This window comes from Hippichthys cyanospilos, chromosome 13, assembly GCF_059441005.1.
Source record: "Hippichthys cyanospilos isolate Australia breed blue-spotted pipefish chromosome 13, RoL_Hcya_1.0, whole genome shotgun sequence".
NCBI classification, from domain to species: domain Eukaryota; kingdom Metazoa; phylum Chordata; class Actinopteri; order Syngnathiformes; family Syngnathidae; genus Hippichthys; species Hippichthys cyanospilos.
In genome coordinates, this window is record NC_142381.1 from 3303430 (window position 1) to 3319435 (window position 16006).

General features: G+C 39.9%; 1 protein-coding gene across 2 annotated transcripts in view; it reads right to left on the reverse strand.

The window, feature by feature from the left end:
• The window catches only part of ldb2a (LIM domain binding 2a), a 62654-nt gene that overhangs the window by 25032 nt on the left and 21616 nt on the right, over positions 1–16006 (reverse strand). For both annotated transcript variants that reach the window (XM_088431793.1, XM_088431792.1), the window contains exon 3: positions 1421–1593. In XM_088431793.1, the coding sequence (XP_088287919.1) occupies positions 1421–1593 (173 nt within the window). The remainder of the gene's footprint in view (positions 1–1420; positions 1594–16006) is intronic.

Consider the following 16006-nt stretch of genomic DNA (forward strand, 5'->3'; position numbering starts at 1 on the left):
GAAGATATTTTTGGTCGTTTTGTCCGATACTGAGATTTTTTTGTTGTTTTGCGTAATAATTAAAGTTATTTATGATTTATTTTTCCCTTCGACACTCAAATTGCGCAGTGGCATCTGTTCTATCCATACAAGTTAAATTTAATAACACCCGCAAAAAAATAGAAAATGGTATGGTACACTTTAACTGCTCTCTACCGCCACCTACTGTCTTGAGGTGAAACAAGTCTCAAAGAATTATCCGTCTGCTGTCATAGTTTGAGCTCCGCTCGATGGAATGTTGGAAAAATCGCAGGGAAATCAGTGTCATAAATCTTATTAAAATGCATCTCAAAAATTGGAATTATAATGGTTTTATATGGTCCAAAATTTGGACGATGATTATTTTCGGACACAAAATCTCGCACGTCCAGCTGGAATCACATAGAAATGTCAGAATGGTTGTATTTTGAAATTTGACACTTTATGTTGATTATTTGTTATTAAATATTATTAATAATTACGTTACCAACTCATTTTTATGAACAGATCTCTACTGTAATCCCAAATGAACACAATTTATGTTTAATATTTTTTCTGTGGACAAATATTGATTTAGAATGATATCTTTTTGAGGTCTGACACTTTATTTTGATTCTTTTTTTGTGGACAAATATTTATTGATGATTAAGTCAATTCTTTTTTTATGTTAATTTTTTATTGTGGACCAACAGAAACAAAGTTTCAAAATGTTAATATTAATAAATCAGACACTGATGTTTTTAAGTCTTTTTTTAAAAACAAAAATGCTTTGGACTGGTTAAGGGGTACTTGACCGAAAACATATTTCACTGGGGGGGTGCACTGAAAAAAGTACATTTGAAAATTGAAAACTGAAGATTTTCCAGAAAAAAACACAAAAAAACAAAAAAACAAAAAACAAAACAATAGATTTCCATTTTGCAATGGTCCTTCCAAAGCAGATTCTAATAATAGTGTAATTTCTTAATGGAACAAGAAAAAAAAAATAATTGAAGTGCAATGCAATTTTGCCCCTGGGAAAATATTGTATTGTATCATAAATCAAAATTGAACACCTGACAAGGCCTCTCAAATATGTATATTAATAATGTTGCAGTTATGACTTGTCACCAGCAGTAAAGTGAAACCTTCAAGCATTAATGTTTAAACACTGTAAGGTGACAGTGGGAATATAACAATGCTATCCAAACTAAGGCCTGGGGGCCATTTAAGGCCCGCCTTCCATCTTTAAAGGGCCCGTGACATATACTAAAATTCCATTTACTACTAATTGCTTTTTTTTTTAACCTTTTTACATTTGTTTTTCTAACAAAAACTGCTGCGATCTGTGCCAAGGTCTAAACACATCACATAAAATGGTCGAATACGATCCGGTTGACCTTTAACCCCCGAGCGCGCGTACCTTGGTGAACATGGGCTTGCCGTGCTGGGTGACCATGGTGCACTGGTCGCAGTCCAACGTGATGCAGGAGTTGTGGAAGGACTCCTTGGAGTGCTTGAGGATGTAGTGCAGCTCGCTGACGCCGCCCTCGAACACGGTGCTGAAGTAGCGCGGGATCAGCGTCCGGCCGATCGCTGCGGCACACAAAGGCGCGCGGGACGTCAGACGGTGTGTGGAGAACGCTAGCATGCTAACAACGCCAGACATCACTGCTGAGATACCAACGAGGAAAGCGGGGTGGAGGTATACCGTGAGAAAATGCTAAAGCTGGTATGCTATGCTAATGTTGCTAATAAGCTATGCTAAAGTCAGTCCATTGACAGAATATTTTATGTGTTTATATGTAAAATGCTACGACGTGCCCAGCATACAGTCACAATGATAACTTACAGAAAAAAAAGCTAGTTACATACAAAAAAGATTCCAACATGCTAACACTTGGTATGCTAATGCTAAGCTTAACAGAAAAATGAACACTGCACATTTGAATATTTTAATGATGTAGATTATTCTACATATAACCGTGCTTAGAATCCTCTTGTTGCCAAGCAACTATGTTGAAAAGAAATGAGCAGCTTTAGTTAGACAAAAGTAGTGCTTATCCTTCAACTCGTGGCATCTTGGTGCCAATGAACTTTGTTTAAATAAGTTGAGGAGCTTCATTTAGACAAAAGAAGTACTTTGTACCATTTTACGGCATATTGGTACCAAGGAAATATGGTGAAGTGAGTTGAGGAACTCAATTTTAGAGAAAATAAGTGCTTTGACACAATTAAGTGGCATCCTGATGCCACTGAACTATGTTGAAGTGACTTGAGCGATCCATTTGGACAAAATTAGAACTTTGACACCATTTGGTGGCGTCCTGATGCAAATGAACTATGTTAAAGTGACTTTAGCGATCCATTTGGACACAATTAGAACTTTGACACGATTTGGTGGCATCCTGATGCAAATGAACTATGTTGAAGTGACTTGAGCGATCCATTTGGACACAATTAGAACTTTGCCACCCTCTTGTGGCATCTTGGCGCAGAGAAACTGCTGAAATCAGTTGAGGAGCTATATTTAGGCAAAAGAAGAGCTTTGCTATCATTGTTGCATCCTAGTACCTCAGAACTACATTGAAGTCAGTTGAGGAACTTCATTTTAAAAAAAATAAATCATAATTTAGAAAAAAAATAAGTGCCATGGAACTATGTTAAAATGACTTGCGGAAGCTTGAGACAAAAGTAATGCTTTTCCGCCATCTTGTGGAATCTTGGTGCCAATGAACTATGTTGAAGTGAGTTGAGGAACTTCGTTTGGACAAAAAAGTGCTTTGTCACCATTTTGTGGCGTCTTGGTGCCAAAGAGCTGTGTTGAAGTGAGCTGAGGAACTTCGTTTGGACAAAAAAGGGCTTTGTCACCATTTGGTGGCGTCTTGGTGCCAAGGAGCTGTGTTGAAGTGAGCTGAGGAACTTCGTTTGGATAAAAGCAGTGCTTTCCTGTTGATTTTTGGCAACTTAAGGCAATTTGGAACATTATTTACACATGGATTTTCCGTAACTGTACAGAACATATGTTGGTTACATCATACAGTTGATCGGACGCTAACATGCTAACAGTTGCTATGCTAAAGTGACATCACATTCAAATCAGGCAGTCTCCAGCACTCTTGTTGCGTATTTGTTTTTTTTTTTTACACCTGGTTTAGACATTTAAAATGTTAATTAAAAGCTTTTACTGCGGCTCCAGGAACAGATATTCCCATTTGTCCCTCAAGAGAAAAATACTGTGTGCGACTGTGACTTTGTGTATTTCTGTCTGTGCATAGCCATGACTGGCATGTTTTTCCAACTCAATACAGTCAGGCATGGCTAAATAACACATACAGTGTTTGGCATCGTGAGCAGCAATTGGACCCCTCGCTACTTCCCCCTCTCTCTCTCGCTCGCTTTTTTTTTTTTTTGCCTCCCTCGCTCGGCCCGCGCTGCAAAACAAAGTACGTCTCGCGGTGGAGCTGACTGCTAATGAGCAGGAGCTCCGAGGGGGGGGAGGGAGGCTGGGGGAGGGATGAAAGATGGAGAGAGGGAGCGGTAGAAGGAGGCAAGATGAAAAAAATAGGGGAGGGGTGGAGGGGGCGAGCGAGAGAGAGAGAGAAGACGCGGTGGCGAGGTGGAGCGAGGCCCAGAGTTTGTCTTGCCAAAAAAGGCGTCCCAATCAAACCCAGCGTGCGTCGCCGGCGGTGACAGAGTGATAGATGGCGAGTAATGGCGGCCACGCTGGGATCGTTTCAAGCGTCGCCGTCGTCGCTTGGCTCCGCTCGCCGTTTTTATTTACACTCCAGCCGGACCGACTGAAGAACGAGCAGCTTGGGGTCCCTTGTAAAAAGCCCACGTCCATTCATGGAACATTTTTTTTTACACCTGAACCAAGCGCTAAAATTGGTACGTCACTCCATGGCCAAACCTCAAACTTGAAATGTGGTCGGATGGAATCCCTCAAAATTTGGTGTCCCTGGCTTGTATACACTGTAAAAAAAATTGATGTTTTTACGGTACAATACCGGCAATTTGGCAAATAAAAAATACTGCAAAATTGATTTTATATATATATATATATATATATATATATATATATATATATATATATATGTATAAAAGCTTTAATATATATTATATATGGTCATTTTTTGCAAAAAACCATTGTGTTTTTTAGCAAAAAAAAAAAAAAAAAAAAAAAAAAATATATATATATATATATATATATATATATATATATAAATCATATATATAAAAATCAATATAATCTCATGATAAAACTTGTGTTTTTGAAAAAAAAACAACAACTTTTGGGGAAATAAGGGTTGCATTTTGTGCAGTTTTCTGTGTTAGTGGGTCATGTGGAGAACAAATACTTTGACTGTGTCATTCTGTATAAAATAAAACTTTTGACTGCAACTTCCACCCCTTTTTTTTTTTACTTTTTTCTGGTATTTTTTTGGTGGCTGGAACTGATTCATTCCATTCCCATTCATTTCAATGGGGAAGGATGCTTTGACTTACAAACGTGGCCAGAGCGCAAACTAAACTTGCATCCCAAGGCACCGCAGTTGATAATATTACTAGGACTGGTAGAGTACATGTGACTTTTTCCGCGTCGTCTTTCCCCTGGCTGGCTGGCGCGCCTTCAGAGATGCGCGATAGCTGGCGCGGGCTCAGGAGGGAAGACAACAAGCGGCATATGCCTCTCAAGTAATGTGTATCCAAACATGCAATTTACAAATAATTAACGCCGTGTTAATTAGTCACATTAATTCACGCCACTTTGTCGAGACAGAGCCCCCCCCGCCACACACACACACCACCACCGGCGGTGCCCAGGACTCCTGCCAGCAACGTCAGCCAGCCAGAAAAGACGTCAGGAGCCCTTTTTTGTTTGCGCTCCGAATAAAAAGGGCCCGCTGGCACACGCGCAATCGCGCACACGCGATACGCAAGAGCTCGTACAGTCGCTATGCATATAAAGTGTACGGCGGCGGAAAACACAAAATTAACTGAGGAAAGTACACAGTCCTCCTGCCAAAAAACTATCGTTTACAGAGGCCTGTACGCACCCAAAAACCGGTTTGCACAATTAACTCATTCGCTGCAAGCTTAGCTCTTCCGAAGTTAACTCATTCAATCCCAAAGACATATTTTGACGTTTTTTTGTTGTTGTTTTTTTTACCTAAGCCCAAATTCCTGGACTCCTAATATACATGTATATATAAGAACATAAAATGGAAGGTACTTACAGTATTGAATTAAGTATTAAATTATTCAGTTACTTAAGGTAATTAAGTACAAAAGTATTCCATTACCCCACTTCAGATACCTGGTATTGAATTTCTGGACTCCTACAAAAACGTATAAAAACGTTTTTGGGAGTGAATGAGTTAAATGAGTCGAAACATTCATGTCCAGGAGGTTATTTATAATGTTCCCCCAAAAAAAGTTGCAAAATGGCTGGTATTTAATGAAGTATTAAAGTAGTCAATTACCTAAAGTAACTATGTACTAAAGTATTCTATTTCTTCACTTCTTCTTCACAACGTTTTTGGGAGTGAGTGAGGTAAATGAGGCCAAATATTCAAATCCAAGTACTTATTTATATTTTTTCAAATATTTGCAGAAAGGAAGTTCTAAAAATGACCGGTAATAAATTAAGTATTAAAGTAGTCGATTATTATGTAAACTATCTAAGTACTCAAGCAAAACATTACCTTAGGTAATCATTATTAAATACATTAATACTTTAGGTAATAATTTCGTACCAAAGTAATTGATTTTTGTATAATTAAGGACTAAACTAAGAGATTACACTAGTTCCCAAAGAGCCAAATTACTCGATTACAGTAGACACCAAGTACTGCATTACTTGAGCTGCTAAAGTAATAAAGTAAAAGTAATCAATTACCTTATCCCTACATTACATCTCACAATTTTAGCAACCTCCTGGTAGCGTGACAACAAAGTGTTAGTTCCATTTCGAAATTTGTCATGTCACCATCTGGGTGAAATTTCAGCTCCCTAGTATCTTCTCTATGAAAACACGGTACAACCAAAGACATTTTTTTTCCCTTTGTGTTACGTGTAAGGTGTCTTTGTAATTCTTTGTTTGTTTTTTTCTTTTTTTGAACCATATATGGACATAAACCAGCATGCACAGTGCAAAGGCCATGGTGAACACTACATTATAACACTTTGATCTGCCCACACACACACACACACACACACACACACACGTATAGAATATATACATTTAGAGCCATAATGATGCGCAGAGGGAGCGGGAAGGCTGCTGGGCAAACAACAAGCACACCCACGCGCAAAAACAGCATCCAACGCCATACTGTACATCCCATAATACACACAACATAGTTTGGAATTTACCCTCACATATGATGGATTCTACACTGGCGGTATTAATTATTCATGATATTTAATTTGCAACGCGGTGCCATAGCAAATCATGAGGGACACGGCAATAATGGACAATATGGAAGAATTTGGCACAAAAAAGCAGGAATTAGATCAGTAGTTGGAGATGCCTGAATTATTATTTTTTTTTATTTTTTTAAATAAAGTAATGTTATGAAAGTTGAGGATGGAAACTGGGGAAATGCAGTGGATGAATCCTGATAAATAAAATGATAAATAATAAAATAAAGGTCATAGGCATGAAGAAATGACAGATGAATGGGAGTAAATAAATGATCATTTTTGAATGGTTGGGAATCAAAACATAGACATGGTCGTTTTTTGGCCCCCCCCCCCCCCTCAAAAAAAAATCCTTATTATAAATGGTTGTTTTTCGCGAATAAAAAGCCTTACTATATAAGGTGTTGTTGTTTGTTGTGGAGAAAAAAAAGCCTTATACATGGTCGTTTTTTGGGGGGAACAAAAAAGCCTAACGATACAGAGTCATTTTTGGGAGAAAAAAAAAAAAAACAAGCCCAAAAAAACGACCATATAAAGTGAGGCTTTTTTTTGGGCTTGTTTTTTTTTTTTCCTCCCAAAAATGACTCTGTATCGTTAGGCTTTTTTGTTCCCCCCAAAAAACGACCATGTATAAGGCTTTTTTTTGTGGGTGAAAAAAAAAGCCTTACTATACATGGTCGTTTTTTGCAAAAAGAAAGCCTAGTAGTGTCTTTTTGTGATTTAAAAAACAAACAAACAAACAAAAAAAATCTATAGGTGGTGTTTTTCTTTTTTTGCGAAACAAAAGCCTTACTATTAAAGGTTGATTTTTGCTGGAAAAAAAGCCTTATTATATATGGTCTATTTTTTGCAAAAAAAATAAAATAAACAAAAACAAAAAAAAATGTTTTTTTAGCAAAAAAAATGTTAATATATATCTATATATATATATATATATATATATATATATATATATATATATATATATATATATATATATATATAAATGTATACCGATATTTTATAGGCAGTCCAACATCAGCGATCCAATCGGTTGCCCATTTATGTAACAGATAAATGACTTTTGCGTAAAAACGCAAATATCACGGAGCATAACAGCTAATGACTAGCATCGACTTATATAAGCAAAGGCATTACAGGAGCAGGAACGCCAGAGTGGATCAAGCATCTGGCTGAGGTCTATCGATTTCTTTACAGTGCGCCGCATTGTGTACAAACCTGCGCTCCGTTCCACCTACGGTGCGGCCCAGATCAATATGCTAAGCTAAAAATACTATCGCAATCGATGATTAGCCTTCGGCGTTCGCTAGTGTTGATGATCGGCCAGACCGGAGAGGCACGGATGAAAAGCCGACTGACATATTGATCGGCCGCGGCTCGATCATCGATTGAGACGGTTCCGTCGTCGCGCCTGGAATGGGAGGGAGGGTCCTAGCGTCATCGGCAAAATAATTAAGTCCGCTCCACCTAAATGTTCGTCCTGCTGCGTGAGCCGTCAAATTTGGCCTAAGTGCTTGGGCCACGTGCAATTATGAAAATGAAAGTCTTGGAATTCAGCAGCAAAAATTTCATTTTGATTCAAAAGCTCGAAATGTGGTTAACCATAAACTGGCAGCTTCGAATCAAAATGGCAGACTTCCTGTGTCTTTTAGGACAATACTTCTTGGGACTTTTTTGTGCGTTAACTATGATGGACGTGTTTGCAAAATTTCATGTTGCTAAGTGAAACTGGTGTAGGGAGCTGAATTTTTGTATTTGTGTAAATAAGTAATAATAGTTTCAACTTCAAAGACGTCTAGTGAACTTCCTCTGTCTTTTCGAACATAGCTTCTTGAGACTTTTTGGTGCGTCTACCCATGATGGACGTCTCCACCAAATTTCATGTTGCTAAGTGAAACTGGCGTGGGGAGCTGAATTTTCAAGTTTGTGTGGATAAATAATTAGAGTTTCAAATTGACCATAAAATGGCGGCTTTAAATCGATGTAGTAAGCTTCCTCTGTCTTTTTGGACATAGCTTCTTGAGACTTTTAGGTGCGTCTTCCTATGATGGATGCGTCCACCAAATTTCAAGCTGCTAAGTGAAACTGGCGTGGGGAGCTGAATTTTCAAGTTTGTGTGGATAAGTAATTAGAGTTTCAAATTGCCCATAAAATGGCGGCTTCAAATCCATATAGTAAGCTTCCTCTGACTTTTCGGACATAGCTTCTTGAGACTTTTTGGTGCGTCTTCCTATGATGGACGTGTCCACCAAATGTCACGTTGCTAAGTGAAACTGGCGTGGGGAGCTGAATTTTCAAGTTGTGTAGATGATTAGCAATACGTTTAAAATTGACCTTAAATGGCGGCTTTAAATCAATATAGTAGACTTCCTCTGTCTTTTCAGACATAGCTTCTTGAGACTTTTAGGTGGGTTTGCTTTCGATGACCACGCCTACCAAATTTTAAGTGGCTACGTAAAACTGGATTTGGAGCTGAATTTTCAATTTTTTTTTCAATGTAGAAGAAAACCTCAAATCTAGAGAATCTTTCTGAACTAGTGGGGTCGTCCCCCCCCCCCACCCACCCACCCACACACACACACACACACACACACACACACACACACACACACGAACACACGCACGGTTTATGCACCAGAATGTGGGAATCACTGCCCAGAACATGAAATATTCATCGGTCATAAAAGTTTAATTCCATCTCTGGTCGTTCCTCTCTGCATACTTCCTGTCATCAAAGCTGGCGTCTTGTGTTTTTTGTCAGCTCAACAACTTTGCAGCAGCCTCCGCGTACGCAAAAACAACAACAACTTTCATTCCGCCAATCAGAAGGCCCCATCCCGACAACCGGTATCGGTACTAGTTTCGGCGGTTTCAATCATTCCGATCTTAGCCGAGTACATCCTACGGCATAGGAGTGAAAAATAGCGCAGACTTCCCTTCGATTTTTTTGGTTTTTAACATCCATCAAGGAAGTTTCCACGTCTCCTTTCAGGACTCAGAACCCCGGACAAAAAAGTCCATTTCATCTTAGAGTGGCGAGGAATTACGGCGTGGATCCAGGAATTATTCTGCAAATCCTTTCCATGAGGAGGCAGTTTAATTTTGTGGAGCGTTCACGGGCTTGAGGGGGGTCTCGCCGGATAAAAAGTGCGGGTGACCCTTGTGAAAAAAAATGGAGGCGGCCTAACCCCTGACTGACAGAGCGTTTAGCCAATCACAAGCCGGAACATGATGAGAAACGTGATTGGAATTAAAATGGTGATGAATATCGCAGCGCTATTTTCTCAGCTAGGGAAAAACGCAAAAGTAGAAGGTGACATTATTGGATATTATTATTTAATGTTAAAAAAGTTAATTTTCACTTCCAGTCAGACGTCTTGCTTTTTTCTCAGAATTCTGAATTTAGTCTCAGAATTTTGACGTGATTTAATCAAATGGATTCTGAGAATAAAGTAGTTAAAGTGAGAATTAAGTTGCAATTTTCACAATTGAGAATCGGTCAGAATTGTAAAATGAAAATTATGACTTGAATTCTGAAGTGAGAATTCTGACCATTTTTCTGATTTCACACTAGTCACATAAAAGTCCTCCACTAAAGTCCTTAAAATGTGAATTTTGGTTTCGCCATTGATCTTAGAATCCCCAATTCAACGCCAGATTTCTAATGTTAATTCTCAAAAAATTTATTTAAAATCAGAATTCTGACATTTACAGAATCTCTACTTTAAAGTCAGAGCGTTGACTTGTCAGAAATCTGAAATTACTCTCAAAATTCTCACTAAAATCTGAATCCTAACTAAACAGATCGTTATCCTCAGATTTCAGAATTCTGACCAGTGTAAGAATTTTTCATCCTTGGATTTTTTTCTACTTCGAATTCTGCCTTGAATCGGATTTGAAACACATAATTCTGGCTATTCTCACAGTTTCGAAGTTTGAGATATTCTTTATCCTCTGTGAAGAAGGCTTAATATTGATGTGTCTTACTGAGGAGTCCATGTATATTTGTGTTTTATTGCCCTCTGGTGGCCGAAGTGTGCAAACCAGAAGGAACGGCACAAGATCCATAAAATCAGAGGCTGGAAAGAAACCTGGAAAACATGGCAGATGTTTTCCAGGTTTCTTTCTGAAAAATTGAAGCAAAAAAAAAAAAATAGTGTTAAAAACTGTTCAATCCAATAGGGAAAGATGATTTCAGATTTTTATGCTCCACTCCGTATTCCTTTACTGTATTTTTTTTTTTTCATCAGGCACATTGAAAGGACCTCTCAAGGGTTAAATAACATCGCAGATAGATTGAGCTGAGTGGACCAATGTCGGAGGAAGAGAGGGATGATAGTGAAAGTGCGACGAGCGAGGGAGGGGAAAGAAACATGAGGGCGAAATGAAGATTGGGGGTTAGGCTGGAGGACGGAAAATGGAGGTAAGGTAAAGAGTGTGTGTGTGTGTAGGGGGGGGGGTAATCCCTGAAGGCCAGCCCTCATCCCCTCTTCACCTCCATCCATAATTCAACAGTGGGGGGGGGGTGCTCCTGCACTAAGCCCCAGGGAAAAAGGGGAGGCGCCCCCCCCCCCAGATAAGCTAACAGCGGCAACCACCCAAACACTGTAAGAGTGTATCACTTTCCCCATAAAACAGACATCGCGAAGGACCACTGCGACGAGAGGCGTACGCACGCTGCGCCGTTCGATACCGGCGACACGCGCGTATCAACAACGCGCACGCGTTCCTGGGGAGTCCCAATCAATGGTAATGAGCACTGCTCGCCCCTGTTTGGCCTCTGATAATCAAGCTCCAATCTGGGAGGGGGCAATGATACCCCGACACCTATTTAGTGGGGGAAGGGGCAATTAACTTCCTTGAGGAACCGCTGACATCTTCTCCTGGATGCGGAAAGAAAAGAAATAAATATAAAGCTCCAGCGTTCGCAGGTAGGCTAGCTTGACATGGTCAACAAATGTGAGTCACACGGTAACCATGGCGACAGAAGTCAACATAACCTTCGCGGTAATGTAAACAACGCCTCGAAACGCACGCAAACCTAACCTTGGCATGAAGAGCCCATTTCCAACCGGGTCCAAAAACCTAAATCCACCCAGAGTGGCAAGTGGGCCACCAAGTACAGTAGCTCCGCCCCTGCCAAAAATATCACAAATAAAAATGTAGTTGTAGCGGCCAAAATTGTGGCCAGTAAGTGACATGGTGGGCGTGGCCACCCATGGACACCATGTAGCTACGCCCCTGCACCAAAAAAATGACCTATGGAACTCTTGCCCCAGGTAGGGTGGCCGAGAGTCGCAAGTGGGCCCCCATTTAGCTCCGCCCCTGCCAAAAATATCACAAATAAAAATGTAGTTGTAGTGGCCAAAATTGTGGCCAGTGAGTGACATGGTGGGCAGGGCCACCCATGGACACCATGTAGCTACGCCCCTGCACCAAAAAAATGACCTATGGAACCCTTGCCCCAGGTAGGGTGGCCAAGAGTCGCAAGTGGGCCCCTATTTAGCCCCGCCCCTCCCAGAAAATCAACATAAATGACTATTTTACACATGAGATGATTAGAGCGACGCCTATTTTGACCTATGTGGCCAGAGAGGCACCACCCCTACCTAGCATGTAGCTCCGCCCCTGCCCAAAAAAAACATTCAAATTTGGGGTGGCCCCATATAGCTCCGCCCCTGCCTAACCCTGCATACACTAACAGAACCATCGAGAAAAATCGCAAGATTTAGACGGCGAAATAAAGCAAATAACGAAAAAAAAACAACTTTGTTGCATATATATATGTTTGTACGTGTAAAAGGTCCACATAAACATTTAATGCCTTAAGTAAAGCCTGGCATGGACCAGAGAGGCTGATGGGTCTCCTGCACACTCTATTATATATAAATATGGATTTTTCATCCACGTGTCAATAACACAATGTGTGTGTGCGTGTGTGTGCGTGTGTGTGTGTGTTGTGTATCACGTCTCTTCCTTCCAGTGTGCGCGCGAATCTTTTCTAGGTGAACGTGTTGCCGTCAGTGGGTGGGCTTTGCAGATGAAGCCGCCATTCATTATTAATCCAGTTCTGGTCTGCGTGCGCTGGCCCGCCCGACCTTCCGCCGGAGTCTTCCACTGTTAAAAGCTCAGCCGCTGCACTTTGCGCCTCACTTTTTCATGAGCGCCGTGTTTGTCGCCGTAAAAAGCGCCCGGGCTAAATTACGCGGGCGTATGAAAAACAACAACAACAACAACAAAAAAGGGAGGAGAAACAAAATGGCCGATTTGTTCGGGAAAGGAGTACGTGGAGACGGTTACACAGACTGGCTAAGCCGATTTTTGGCGCCGGTATTTGCCTATTAGCAAACCTATTTTAAAAAAAAAACTATTTTTTTTAAGATGCGCGATGTCCCTAGGATCTTACTTAAAACAAACTCTCAAAAAATAAAACGCTTCTTTTTCCAATTAATTTGCTAAGATGAAAATGTACTTTTTCTGTCTATATCGTTTTTGAATAATTGTGTCATTGAAAGACACTAGGGAGCTGAAATTTCACCCGGATGGTGACAACACGTCAAAGTCCAACATGGCACGTAGTTGTCACAATACCAGGCTAAAATACTGAGAGAATGATGTGGAAAAATACCTCACGAAGGTTAAAACAAGCTTTCCCAAAAAAATGAATGCTTCTGGTTCCAATTAATTTGCTACTAGTTTGAAAATGTACTGTCAAAAGTGTGTGTTTAGCATTTTGGATGAAAAAAAAAAAAAACCTAACCCTCGTGCGGTGTTTTGTCCAATCCTTTGATCTGTACATCAAAGGCTTTTCACATCAAAGGGAAAGCATTGAAAAAAGACACTAGGGGGCTGAAATTTCACCCAGATGGTGACAACATGCATGGCACAACCATCTAATTATCACACTAACGAGCGCGCCATCCCTTGGCCGAAATGATGTGGAAGAAAATGACCAAAAATGGTCAAAACACTGCACAAGGAACCCACTCTTCCCCCGACGAAACATTTCAACGCCAATATCCGTTTAGTCACATATAGAACTCGCGATTTGAACAAAGTTAGTGGAGTGCGTTCACACTACTTTGACGCGTCGCCCGCCACTTTTCTCGGCCATCTGGAGCCGAAAAAAATCGGCGGCGGGGACGAAAAAGGAGGAAGGAGGACGAGCGAGGCTTTGGTAGGCGTGTAATTGATCCTTTTGCCGCTTTCTCTCCTTTCACGCACTAATTCACTCGAGAGATTCGTGTCGGTGACAAGCCTCCCCGCCGCCGAGCCGGTTTGTTTAATTGGCCGGAAAAGACGCCACCGAGAGGCCGGGCCGGAAACGAGCCACGTCATTCGGGCTCGCGAGTCACTTTAAATTAGGCTGCGGATCGTGTGTCGGACGTGCTACGCTTCCGGCTAAGTCGCTCCAATTTAAGAAAAAAATAAAGTTAGAAGCACGTCGAGCCAAAAAGCGCGAGACAAACTTCCCCTCGTCGAAAAAATTGGGCAACACGTGAGGTATTTGAAGTTTAAAAAAAAAATTGAATTTGGTATGAATTTCGTATTTTATTTCAGTTCCTCGTTCGAACTAGCAAATCCTGTGACGCGGTGAAAAGCGATAATATTTCCGGGTCATTTTGACCCGGCTTTCATGATGTATCAAAAAAGTTGCAAAACATAAAAAAAGCATTGTTAGAAAAATACATTCACAAAAACATATACAAGCGTCCTACACATTTTTTTTCCTGACAGCGAATCTAAATGAAAATATATTTCCGGGTCATTTTGACCCGGGTTTCATGATGTATCCAAAAAGTTGCAAAACATAAAAAAAGCATTGTTAGAAAAATACATTCACAAAAACATATACAAGCGTCCAACACATTTTTTTTCTGACAGCGAATCTAAATGACTGGATGATTAATCGTTAATGACGATAATCATTTTGTACACGTTCCATAAAAGTATCAAGCGAGCGTACAAAGCGCCGATCGAGACGAGGACGCGTCGCAGGAAGGACGTTGTCTATTGTGCGCGGGGGCGCCTTTGTGTTGCTCTCGATTCGTCGGCGGCGAGAAACGGGAAACCCGAGGAGCGGCCCATCCTCGCGGACGGCTGGCGCCCTCTGATAGCCGCCGCCCGCCTTCCTGTTGGCACCGTGCCCGCCTTCCGCCGACAACATTAGCTACACTAGCGATCCATTTTTTTTTTTCATTCTGATAAATACTGAATGTGTGGAGTCAAAATTAATAAGCAAAATCCACCTATTTTTTTCAGTATTTGGGGGCTAGCTAAAAATGACATCGTAGTTAATCGGAGCAAAGGATACAACCAATCGCAGGTTAGTTTAGAAACGTCACGTGACCCAACTCAAAAAATACTGAACGGTGATGTCATCGTCAGGCGACACCTGAATAGTGAATAGTAATTATAATAATAATTTGCCGAAGATTTTTAAATTTGCTAAATTTTCACGTCAATGTTTTCTTATGTTTTTTAATTATTTATTTTAAATAAATGTATTTTTTTCAACATTTTTATCAAGTGTTTGGCTAAAAAAGGGTGTAAAAATTGGCTGGTATTTAACGAATTAAATTCTCAAGTAATCAATTACTTTAGTAGCTTAACTAATTGTTTACTTTAGTATTTAATCACTTAAAAACAAATACTTTGACACTTCATTACCCAAAATAATTGGCTACTTTAGTGCTGAACTATCTCAGCACTAACAATCAAAGACACTTTTTGTCAACAAAAAAAATGAGATTTTTACATCATCAGACCTGTCACAACCAATCAGAGCTCAGCTTACAAATGCCACAAAAAACAAACAAAAAAAACTAAATATTGCATATTATCCGAGACTGTTTATGTGTCTCAGTTAGTGCAGCAATTTATTGATTTTTATTTATGATTATGTATTTATTTATTTATTTTTAATGTTCTGGGTGTCAAACCCGAGGCCCGTGGGCCAGAAGTGGCCCCGTGCATAATTTTATGCGGCCAACAAAAGTACATAAATTTTTGAAAAAAGTACCAAAATGCTATTTTACCAGTCTCTTGATCAATATTTAATAATAATAAAAGGTTAAAATATCTTCTGATTATAAAAAAAGGACATTAATTTGTGTAGCGTAGATAAGAGGCGGCCAAATATATTTATGTTTTTCATTTTTTTCTACTTAACTGTAATTTATTTTTGGGGTTAATTCAACCTATGAATCATGTTTATTTATTCATATACAAAGACCTAGTTTATTATTTACATCAGTGCAATTTTTTTTTTTTTAATTCTGTGCATGTGTTAGCTTATTTATTGATTCGGATTAATACTTAATTGATTGTTTGGGCGTCTTAAAAATCTAAAAAAAAAAAAAAAATCCTTTGAATGAAATTCCACCGGCGGGATTTCATCGAAGTAAAAAAAAAAAAAAAAAAAATAGCGGGCTCACGCCCACTCGAGTCCCGCATAAAAGAATGATCAAAGGCAAGGCGCATCATTTGGAGCTTTTATTATTGATTGGCAGCGGTCCAAGAAAAAGGACGGCGGCGACCATTCCTCAAGCTCAAATGGTGCATGACAAAGCAACGACGCTAT